The 12,344-nt window shown below is 33.5% G+C and overlaps 1 protein-coding gene across 1 annotated transcript in view; it reads left to right on the top strand.

The window, feature by feature from the left end:
- The window catches only part of LOC150106780 (phosphatidylinositol 4-kinase type 2-alpha-like), a 148,888-nt gene that overhangs the window by 94,713 nt on the left and 41,831 nt on the right, over nt 1–12,344 (top strand). Inside the window, exon 8 of the mRNA XM_090393316.1 lies at nt 8,547–8,680. Within this exon, the coding sequence (XP_090249442.1) occupies nt 8,547–8,680 (134 nt within the window). The remainder of the gene's footprint in view (nt 1–8,546; nt 8,681–12,344) is intronic.

The following is a 12,344-nucleotide window of genomic DNA, read 5'->3' as shown; positions in this document are numbered from 1 at the left end:
ATTTCTCGTGCTCTATAGTTTAACAGATTTATTTGTTTTAATGACTGCGCCAGTTAGACTATGTACTGAGTATGAGAATATAAGATCTTAAATCAAAAACTAAGCATATATCGTTTATATTCCTCACTTATTTTATTCTTACTTTAAACTAGTCGTGGCTTAAATATAATTTACATAATCTTCTTGTCAGAAATTTGACAGAATCAGTCCAATGTTTTGTTCACAAACCATTTAATTAAGACAAAAGGAATTATTTACAGAATGATTCACATACATACACAATGTCATTACATTACTCTTTCTAGTCTCAATTCTTTCTAATCTAACCTTAGTTCTAAGCTAATATATGATTTAGCATAACATTAACTGAATATAAGGCATACCTTGCTTAAGCCTAATTCAATATTAATATACATTATCTCATAAACATAACTACTTGACATACATTCTTATTCAATGTTACAACCACTTACAATTCTTGTTCAGCAGGCTTTCGCATTAACCTTTTGTTCACACATAATTCTTCCTTGTCGGGGTTGTTAACTATGCCTTGCCTTATAGGACTTTTAACATGGCAATGATGTACAGCTCCTTCCTTTCAAGACAAATGACACAATATTTCTTGTGTGGCAATGTACCCAGGTAGAAGACTTGGAACCCTCCACACTTCGCTTTAGATTTCCAACAGTGATTCCAGCATGACAGTGGATTCAGGTAAGAGGAAGTGTAGAAAACCCTAAGACAAAATTCCTTCCTGATGATTTGCCTTTTATAGACCCAAACCTTTGTTGTGTGCATGTCTCTCAACATTGGTCACATATTTACCTTCGGACATGCTGACATCGTTCTTCGCATGTCTTTGGAATTTTTTATTCACGGCAACTATGGTCACATATTGACCTTTGGACATGATGACATTATTCTTCGCAGGTATGTCTTTGGAAATTTCCATCTATAGCAATTCTCAGAATTCTTCACTAGTCTAGCATTAGACTTACTGATTTAACATTACTTAATAACCTTACATGATGACATCATGCACTACATCATTTTTACAAGGTTCAATACAATATTATTACAGAAAAGATTATTTCAGTCAAAAAAATTAACATTACTTTGACTACATTCTCCTAAACGAAAAACATGTAAAAATGAACATGATAAGTAACGAAGTTGCATATCATGAGAGATCATGTGCAAACTATGTTTGCTTATACTTGGATAAAGGATTAAACTTAAATATAAAGAGCCAATAGGCTTCATTTCGGAGATATAAACATTATTTAAATTAAGGGGAATGAAACTCTCTGATTCCAATCTTTAATATCCCCTTAATTTAAATAACAAGAATATAATTTCTTGACAAGTTTAATTTAACACGACTGTAAATTATATTTTCATAAAAAAATTTGAAAAATTTAACAAATATTTAAATGATTTTTGAAATCTGCTCCAAAGACAAAATAGTTCAATGGTTATAAATTATAAATACAACTGTCCATTGCATTTGAATTTTTAAAAAAAACTTAAATTGTAGCAATTTTAAATAAAAAAACATTAAATTTGTGCAAAACAGCTATACATTCACCTTTATCAATGATAAGAAATTTGATGTTCAAATCTGTAAATTTTTTTTAGATTCACTGAATTTGCTTTGCTTGAAATATATTTATTAGCATCGCTTTTGTTTTTCATTGATGCATAATAACTAGATAAGCAATTTACCAGTAATAAAAATTGCTCATATGTTCTGAAATCCCAAAACATGCAAAACATCCATGTCTATAATTAAAAGAAACACGTATTAACCACAGTGAAAATTATTTAATTGTAAATATGTCATCCTAAGTATCTTAGGACATCATCAGTACAGTAGTTTTAAATAATAATAGGAATAACGTATGGTTAGGGCGCATGATTACAATAGAATTTCATTAAACGTGCATAACGTGCTACAGTAGTACAAAAAAAAAAAAAAATTAATTATTTAACACAATTTTGTATGACAATTATTGTTTAAAACTACTGTACTGATGATGTTCTAAGATACTTAGGATGAAATATTTACAATTAAATAATTTTCACTGTGGTTAATATGTGTGTTTCTTTTAATTATGATCGCACCACAGGTTTTGTTATTTAAAAAAAAAAAAAAAATCCATGTCTGTATAAGCTCTGAGTTTATTCTGTGATCATGTATCACATGAATATAATGTTTTCTTGCCTGTCTTTCATTTTGGTGCTAACTACATGATATCTTGCATAAGAAGAAATGAGAAGTTGAAGATTTGTTCTTTACTCGAAACAACAACAACAACAAAAAAATATATATATATACCATATTTTTCGATAGATAACGCGCACCCGCCAACATTTTCATCAAGCCTTTTGATGTATAGATAACATGCATGCACCAAAAATCCTACACAGCGCAATTTAAGATTGAAGTGGTAGAAGTAGCAAAGGAAAAAGGGAATCGTGAAGCTGGTAGATTGTTGAGCGTTGGAGAAAGTAGTGTTTGTGAATGGTGAAAGGCTGAAACAGTCCTGAAATGTTTACATACAAGGAAACGTGCTATGAGATTTAGAAGGTGCTTGTGGCCAACCATAGAAAAAAAACTGTTTGACGGGGTTGTTAGTGAAAGAGCTAAAGGTATGAGAATATCTGCTGTCCGTGCACTGCAGGAATTGAAAAGAATTGCACAAAATGATAATATAAAGGATTTCAAGACCTACCCATCTTTGGTTTTTGGATTTATGGAGAGAAACAATTTAAGTGTTTTAACAATTTAAGAAACGGTTTCATTAAAGCACAAGGGAATGCATTGGTGTCTGGTGACAATGATTATGCACATGATGATGTATCTTCCAAAATGGAAGCTGAAGAAATACCAAACGAAATTTTTAACGCAATCGATTCTTTCAATATTGAGTCTGATGAAGATTTTTTTGGATTTGAATAGTGTAATGTTCAATAAATATTAAGTAATACTTCTACCTTAGCTTTGTTATTACATTTGATTTATCTCTCATAATTTTCAAATGTATACCATGCATGTTCATTTTTTAACGAATTCAGACTTTTTTGTATAGATAACGCGTGCTTTATCTATCGAAAAATGTGGTGTGTATATATATATATATATATATATATATACTGTATAAAGTGGGTCAAAAATTTTGGTGGAATTGAAAACCTTCATTTCTTGTTCCACTCATAATCTCTACATGTTATTTAAGACTTTGTTCTCCAACAACAAGTATGGACAATGCAAATAGAAAAATTCAGCATACCACAACTGGCACAAGACAAAATCTTCACCCTCTTTGTAACTGCTGGAAAAAAAAAGACAAAAGTGTTAAATGCAGAAAATTTGGATCCTGTAGTTACCACTTTGTATATAATTTCAACCAACTCCCTCTCTGATCTTTCCATGCTCCACACAGAGAGAGAGATTCTAATGATATTCTTCCATGTCATTCTCCTTCAACTTCTGCATAGGTGATCAAGGCAAATTATCTTTGACTATATTATTGAACAACTTACAACATGTCTCTTCTGATCTGGCATGGAATCAAGCTTATATTTAGCCCACAAACTATCATCCATTTCCTCTTATCTGTGTTTATTCAAAAATAATGGAGAATGTAATGTAACAACCAACTCCTTCATCACCTGGAATCCCATCAACTAATCATTTATCACCAGTATAAACTCTGCTACTATCAGTTCTAATTAATATTACCTACGTATGAACAAAGTCTGTTGAAAAAGTTTGAGGAAACTAATTTTGTCACTCTTGACATTGATTAGATCCATGTAAGTGGGAAGATGGTGGATGGCTTTCTCTTTTCACATTTCCTCATTACTACTGGAGTATCCTAGGGCGCCATACTTTTGCCAACTCTTTTCCTTCTATACATAACTACCTTCTCTCATTAGTCTCCAAAATTTTTCTGATGGCAGGAAAACCTTCCTGATTTTCAAATCGTGTGATGCTCAAACATTGGAGGCTTCAAAATATTCCATAACTACTGCCTTAAACACTTTTTTGCCACTATTCTAGAGTGGAGGGGGATGGGGGATAAAATAACCTTATTCATTCATTATTTGGTATTGCCAAAACATAGCACATTGTCTTTTCTCTCTCTCTCTCTTCAAAAAAAAAAAAAAATCTCACTTTGTCTCTATTATCTTTAGTAACAGTGAAATCTTCAGAGATCAGATTTCCCTTCTTGACTTAACCTGCACAAACACATCATATTCTTAGTCTCCTCATCTTCCAAAGAACCTGGTGTTTACTCAAAATGTTTCTGATCTGTATAGATCAGAAACATTTTGCATTATGTGCCACCTGAATCACAGGATTCCTGTGATTCAGGTGGCACATAATGCAAAATCTCCCTAAAAATTCTTGATTTTCTCAAATACAGTTCGGTTCAGTTAATTTGTCTCCTTCCCTCATTCATTCTGATTGAGAGGAATAAGTCATAAATCACTTTCTCACAGTCGTTGTGTTTCTGTCCTAGGCATTATATATATATATATATATATATATATATATATATATATATATATATATATTTTTTTTTATGAATGGCACTCTTCTGAATTGGTTTATGTCATTCCTGCCTTCCTCCGGGCTTGTAAAAATATGAGCATCTGCTGGTTAAGAGCACCTTTGTTTAGAAAGATCTGAGTTTGAATCTATGTAGAATGTAGGGAATCTTTATTTACAAGGACTTTTCAGCTGAAGGCGAGTTGCCCATCTTATGAAAGTGAAATGAATGATTCCTCCTCCTCTTGAAAACTCTTTCAAAGTTTAACTGGCCAGATTGCATGCACAATTAATATGTTGGGCAATGTCTGCATGTGCTGACACTGCCTGTGGGAACTTGCTTTGGCAGATTGACCAAATTAAAGCCGACAGTGATATTTAAAAGGAAGAAAATTCCGAAGCACATGAAATTTCCACCAGGTGTAATTGTTCACACTAATCAGAAAGGTTGGATGGATGAAGAAGGTGTACAATTGTGGCTGGATCAAGTATGGAACATATGTCCAGGTAGCTTGTTACGTCAACAAAGCATGCTAGTCTGGGATATGTTCCGGGCGCATTTAACAGAGGCAAGCAAAGAGAAAGCATGTGAGCTACATACAGACCTAGCAGTCATACCAGATGGTCTAACTTCCGTTTTTCAGCCACTTGATGTCAGCTTGAATAAGCTGTTTAAAGATCACTTACGTGAAAAATGGAGAGAATGGATGTCATCTGGTTTGGTGAAGATGACAAAGGGTGGGAATTTTCAGAGGCCTGAGATCACCCTAGTTGCCAGCTGGGTTAAAGAAGCATAGGATTCGATACCATCTGAAATGATTCAATGCTCATTTCTTAAATGTGGAATAAGTAATTCAGTCGATGGATCCGAAGATCACATCATATACGAAAGCGAGGATGACGCACAATAAAATGGAAAGCATGAAGACAATGACGACAACTGATACACTGATGATGCAATCCCTACAGATGAATGTATAAATGAAATGTTTGATGACTCAAAAGATGAAGAATTTAAAGGATTTTGACATTTTGTTTTAAAATAAATATTTCTTTCATTAATTTGTATTGTATTTTGTCATTTTGTTTTAAAATAAATATTTCTTTCATTAATTCGTATTGTACTATTTATAATGTTATGAAACAAGATTAACAGATCACATTATACCGTGGACATGGCATTTTAGGGCTAGTTTCAAAAAAAATTTCTAGTTCGCATTATACGTGGATCGCATTATATGCGAAAATATATGGTAAATATTTCTACCATTGAGATAACATCCAGGCACTAATCATTTCAGAAAATTTTTGCTGATGTGTTTATTGAAAAATTAGTTTATAAGCGATTGCTTAAGGGTCAAAGCCAAATAAATGTAGAGAACCAACTGAGGCTTCTGACCTAACCAGTCCTCACCTTCATGTGGTGTTCCCTGTTAGTAGCTATGCACTGAATGAACAAGGATGCACTAGCAGTTTGGGACTTAGCCAATCAAATTGTACTCTCTATTGGCATAAACTACAAATAGTATGATGGTGCAACATGATGAGATCTCATGCCATCCAAGGTGCAACACTTTTAAACAAGGCCACTACTGTTTTTGTCAGGGAACAAGTGAATAGTTAAAATTCAGCTACTGGGGCAGACTCAAGCTCAACATCTAGAAGAAGAAGAACAAACCCAACATCAGTAGAACTGAAGATAGCAACCATCAATACAAGAAGTATTCATGAAAAGGAAATGAAGTTTTCAGAAGAACTGGAAAAGTGCCATGTGTACATAATTGGCATCACTGAAACAAAGGAGACAAAAACAAGTGAGATCTTACTAAATAATAAGTTTAGGATGTTATACTCGGGCAATAATGATCAAAGAAAGGATTAGCAATAGTATTCAATACTAAACATGAAAATAAACTTCTTGATCGGAAGGCAGTTTCAAGTAAGTTATGATGTCAAACTTCAAAATGGGGAAATGGATCGTGAACCTTATTTGTGCTTATGGTCCCACAGAAGGTTCTTCTAAGAAAAAAGTGGAGGAATTTTTCAAATCACCAGAGCAGAAAATGGAAGAAGTGGTACTTGGTCAATATCTACACAGCAGAGTAGGAAGTGAATCCCACCAAGCCTATAGAAAGGTTTTAGGAAAGGGAAAATTAGACAAAAGGGCAAGGCTAATAATAATGGTAAGCATCTGTGGGATTTCTGCTCAGGATATGGACTAGTCATTACTAGCACCATGTTCCAACATAAAGATGTGCACAAGTTCACATGGAGAGAAGAAATAAGAAAAACAAAGTGACTATGTTATTGTTGATAATGATATCTTCATACTGGTTTGGGATACCAGAGTGCACAGAGGATTTGAAATTGGAAGTGACCATTACCCAGTTTTAAGTAGGATAAAACTGGGTAATTTACATTTTTTACATTAATAATTTTTTACAAAAAGAATTAAAGTTGAACAGCTGTTACAGGTAAACTGTAGTCTCAGTTATACAAACATTATTGAAGAAAGAATAGAAGGTTAATATCAGGAAGGTGGCAGAATTTCTGTAGGCCATTGAAAAAGCTTAGAAATTGAGGAAAGAGTGCTGTAAAAGGAATCAAAGATGATAAAAACAACATGAAAACTGAAGATATGGATATCCTTGATGTCTGGAGTAATTACTTTGAAAGATTGTTAAATGAAACAAGCAGTGACGGCACCATACTAGAAAATTTTTAAGAGGAATGCAAAGAGCAGTACATATCAATACTTGAAGTAGAAAAAGCTGTCGAAAACTAGAAATGTGGAAATGCAGCTGGAGTAGATGTTATTCGACCAGAAATGCTTAAGTATAGAGATATAAAAGTTTTGCAGTGGCTACACTGCATAAGTCAGAGGGTCAAATTCCTGATGGTAGAGCTCCAATAATTCATATCTGTAAAAAAAAAAAAAAAAAAAAAAAAAAAAAAAAAAAAAAAAAAAAAGCGGGGGGGGGGGGGGGAATAAAGCTGAATATAATATTTATAGAGGAATTTCCCTAAGTGTTCCAGGTAAGATTTATGCAAGCATACTTGAAAAAGAGGCTGATAAAACTTGTGGAAGAGAAGCTGGGGAAGAATAATCTGGATTCAGGCCTAATAGAAGTTGTCAGGATCAGATTTTCACTTTAATAAATGGTTGAGAAATCATGGGGAATATGACTGACAAGGATCTATACTTAAGTTTTGTAGATCTGAAAAAGTACTCTAACAAGGTGCCAGGGGAAAATCATATTAAGAATGAAGACATTAGAGAAAACGTGGCATTATTTGCATTCAAGAATTTGCGAGCAGGGCTAATCTAAGATAGTATGATTACCTAAACAGGGTGAAGAAAGGTTATCAAAACAGGTGTTTGATGCTAAGATGGCAGAAAAAAGATCCAGAGGAAGCAAAGGTCTATATAGATTAATTCAGTCAGAAGTGCCTTAGAAGACCAACATGTTAGATACAGCAGTATTGGAGTTCTAATAAGTACTAGACTAACTTGGAGAAAAATTATGGATAAGAGATTATTAATAATGTAAACTTAATCATGTAGCGCTGCCATAGTAGCCCACCTCTTGAGGATAGTTAGTATTATTTGTGGCTTAAACCCATAGAGAGTACAATTTGGTCAGCTTAGTTCCAAATTGCTATCCTATCCTTGTTTTTTCCCCAGTGGATACCTGCTAATCAGGTGCAGCACATGAAGTGAGAATGGACATTAGGTCATTAGCACCAGTTGGTGCTCCACATTCCTTAATGTCGATGTGGCAGTCTCCCGGTTATTTGCCTTTGACTCTTAAGCAACCCTATATATATAATATATATAGAATCACTTAAATATAAACATATATATATATATGAACTCTTGTATGTTTGTTACATATCAAATACAAATGACTTTCTCTAGAAAGGAAATAATATGATGATTTTATGCTTGTTTTATATATTATTGTGCAACTTGAACTTTTTTTTGAAGATCCTTACCACTGGGCTTGGCTTCCTCAGGCAAAAATTCCTTTCTCTAGTGAAACAAGAGATCTAGTTTTACCTCAGTTATCTGACATGAACTTTGTTCAAGATTTATGTGATGACCTCTATGATTTATTTAAGGTAAATAATTCAAATATAAGTTGTATGTAACAGTTATTCTCATTTTTATTGTGTTAATTGTATGTAATTAAAGACTCTTGACAGATTGTTTTTGAACCTTAGATCACCTACCAAATAGAAATTATTTATTCCACCTGAGACTAATATGTGATTAATCTAAATTGTTGTCCAAAATATTTTACTACATAATTCTGAATAGACAGGGGTTTTATAATAAGGAGTTAATTCATGAACAAGTTTTCCTTCAGTGCATGCATAGAGTTCACTTAATGAAACTTGTATTGAGTTCACTTAATACAAGTTTCATTAAGTGAACTCTATAAATTTATATTTATACACTATATTTTTGAAAATGTTATTTTGCATTCAGATAATTTTGCAAAATTACAATGGCTTTTCTTTAGAAAGTAATTGTAATCAAAGTGCATGTACATTTATTATGTATTAATTCACCATATCAGTAAACCAGTGGAATTGATGCTATTTTGGCCATGAGGGATTACAGATGCAAGGTTCTTCAGAGTTGTCCATGTTTTATTCTTACATTGAAACCAAAAGAATTGGCGTAGACACAGTAATTCATTATATTAGAAGTAAAGGAGAAATTTCTCATTTGAAGCATGCTATCATATCATTGTTTTACATAACAATGATCAATTTATAAGTGAAATTACAGAGCTTGTACCAGTCTATGATTATAAAAACCTCTGTGTGATGTGATCTATATGATAAGCATCACTCAGGTCTACAAAGATACACTGTATCTTATCTTTTATTCTTGGTTAACTACTACTCAAGATAATAAGTGGATTAACCTCAAAAAATGAATATTCGACTTGTTGTTATCAAACCTCTGTTGTTGTTCATCATTAAATAATGTCTACACAGTGTTTTTCTACATTACAAATTGTAAGTTTAAAATTAAATAAATTAATTAGACCAGTTTTGGTGAACAGCTTCTTCAGGATCTTGTTTATTGGGCATTAAGTGACAACTATGTGTATAACAAATTGCCTACATAAAACTAAATAACTGTGAAAGATACATCCAAGTGAACTTGGATGTATCTTTATGTTGAAATATGGTCTTAGTAATGATTAGTGAGTGCCCTGAGCAGAAGCCCATAAATACTCATCATTAAATTCCTGCCATGTACCCTCAAGGGATGTACGGGATATGATAGTACTCCATGAAAAATTTACATCATTACTAACTTCCTATCTACAATTTTCTTCCAAATCAGTCTGTTACCTGTCAAGACTCCAACATTATCAGATCTTATATTTCTATCTTCTAAGGCACTTTTTACCATATCAATCCATCTATCTTGGGTCTTTTTCCTGCCAGCCTGGCAGAGAACACTTGTTTTGCTAATCTTTCCTCTCCCTTAAGTGCCATACCACCTGAGATTAGCTCTGCTAACGCATTCCTGGATGCTAACAATGTCAAGTGTTTTCCTAATATCCTCATTTTTAATACGATATTGCCATTGATGCAATCTGTTCACGCCCCTAATCTTTCTCAGGCTCTCATATCTACGGTCTCTAGTCTTTGGTCAAGTGTTTTACCTCTAACCCAGCTCTCAGATCCATAAGTTAAATTGGTTTGAACACTGTCTTGTATACAGCTGATTTAGTGTTTTGACCTCTCTCTTATTCCATATAAATTTATTCAATTGACTTCCTGCCATACCAGCTTTGTTGATTCTGTTGTCTATTTCCATATTTAAATTACCATCTGCACTAAAAATTGTGCCTAAGTAGCTGAAATGTTTTACTTGTTCTATAGGTTCTCTATTCACAATGCAGTTGATTCAATGCTTCTGCCTATTTTCATTGTCTTTATCTTCTTGTTATTGCAATCAAATTGTGTTCTCAGGTTGATTTCTTTTCTTTGTAGGATAAAAAAAAAAACGTGACTCAGCATTCAGTTGAAAACCCGTGAAGTTTCTTCACAATCTACATGGAATTTAAACCTAGATCTTTCCATTCAAAGGGTATTATCATCACTAATGAACTATAGATGGTAATTTTCTAAATTTAGGTTTATATATTTTTTTTCTCCCCAACAGGACACTTATTATTATTCATTCCAACACTAATTCATGGTCAATTCCTATTTCAAATTTCCTATACACTTGTATCCTGGATCAATCTGAAAACATCACTTTCAATAATAACATAACTGATGAGAATTTTTTCTTTTATGTTTATTCTTTCCACATCACTATAAATACAATGCAGGTGATTATGTTAAGCTTAAAAGGAAGCTTGCAACTGTACCATGGCATAAAAACCTGCAGTTTAAGGAAGTTAGTAATGCATGGGAGATAGTTAAGGGACATCTAGAGGAAGCAGCATTAAACTGTATATTAAGGTAATAAGGGAAAATCGGTTAGGAGTTAGATGGATGAGTAGCATCATTAAGCATGAGCTTAATGATGATACTGCCATTAAGCTCTTGAACAGTATAGGAGTTAGGCAAGAAAGGTGACCAACATGGGAAAGAAGGCAAAATCAGATTATAAGAATAAACTAGCCAAACAGGCAGACATTCTTCCTCTTCCTCAAGTAAGAGGAAGAATAACTTTAATGAGTGCTAATGGTGATGATGTGACAGAAGCAGATAAAACAGTTGAGTTACTGAGTGACCACTTTGCAAGGGTATATCATCCAAGTGAGATTACTGCTTTGACATATGTGATGTACACCAATGTGGGAACGGAGGTGGATGAATTGGAGGTGTTTAGGATATTGCAGAATCTTATTGTAAATCCAGCTGTGGGATTAGATGGGATATCAGCTCGCATTTTGCGAGAATGTGCAAGGGAACTGGCAGTGGCTCTTTAATTTAAGTCTCAGTTCTGGTAGAGTTCCAAGGGAGTGGAAAAGAAGACAAAATAATTATCTTGCATGAGGGAAGTTCTAAGACTACAGTAACAAATTATACACCAATCAGTATCTCAGGCATGGTGGTAAAAGTACTAGAAAAAGTGGCAAAAAAGAGAATTCAAGAATAGGTAGATAAAAATATGATACTGTATGATGGTCAAAATGGCTTTGTGAAGGGTCAGTCATGCCTTACTAATTTACTAACTCTTTATAATAGAGTAACAACTGAGTTGGATAAAGGAAGTGGCTACACAATGATTTTTGCTCGATTCTGCAAAGCATTTGACAGAATGCATAGAACTCTGTTATGCAAATTAGAACAAATGGGGAAGGATATGACACTGGTTAAGTGGATAAGAAGGTGGTTGCTGGACAGATATCAAAAACTGGTATATGGAGGAGCAGAATCTAGGAGAAAACAGGTGAGCAGTGGTGTGCCATAAGGTTCCATTCTAGGACCAGTACCATTTAATTTGTACATAAATGATATAGGAAATAATCTGAAAGGATTCAGTTGTTTGCTGATGACAAAATTAAGTAGGATAATAGTTAATCAAATGTGGAAAGCTTGCAGGACGATTTAAATAGGCTGTCAGTATGAGCAAGAGATAATGAGTGTCAGTTAAATTTGGAAAAATGTAAAATTATTCATTTTAGGATAAATCAGTTATAAGCTGTGTACCACATTGCTGTAACTACTCCAGGAAAAAAATGAAGCTAGGGATTTAATGGTGGTGGTGGTGGACAGAGTTGAAGTTTTGAGGGCATATTGC

The sequence above is a fragment of the Typopeltis vanoorti genome, chromosome 5 (assembly GCF_054136105.1).
Source record: "Typopeltis vanoorti isolate ZY-2024b chromosome 5, IOZ_Tvanoo_1.0, whole genome shotgun sequence".
NCBI lineage: Eukaryota > Metazoa > Arthropoda > Arachnida > Uropygi > Thelyphonidae > Typopeltis > Typopeltis vanoorti.
Note: the sequence above shows the minus strand (reverse complement) of the source record. Positions and strands in the feature narration are given on the sequence as shown.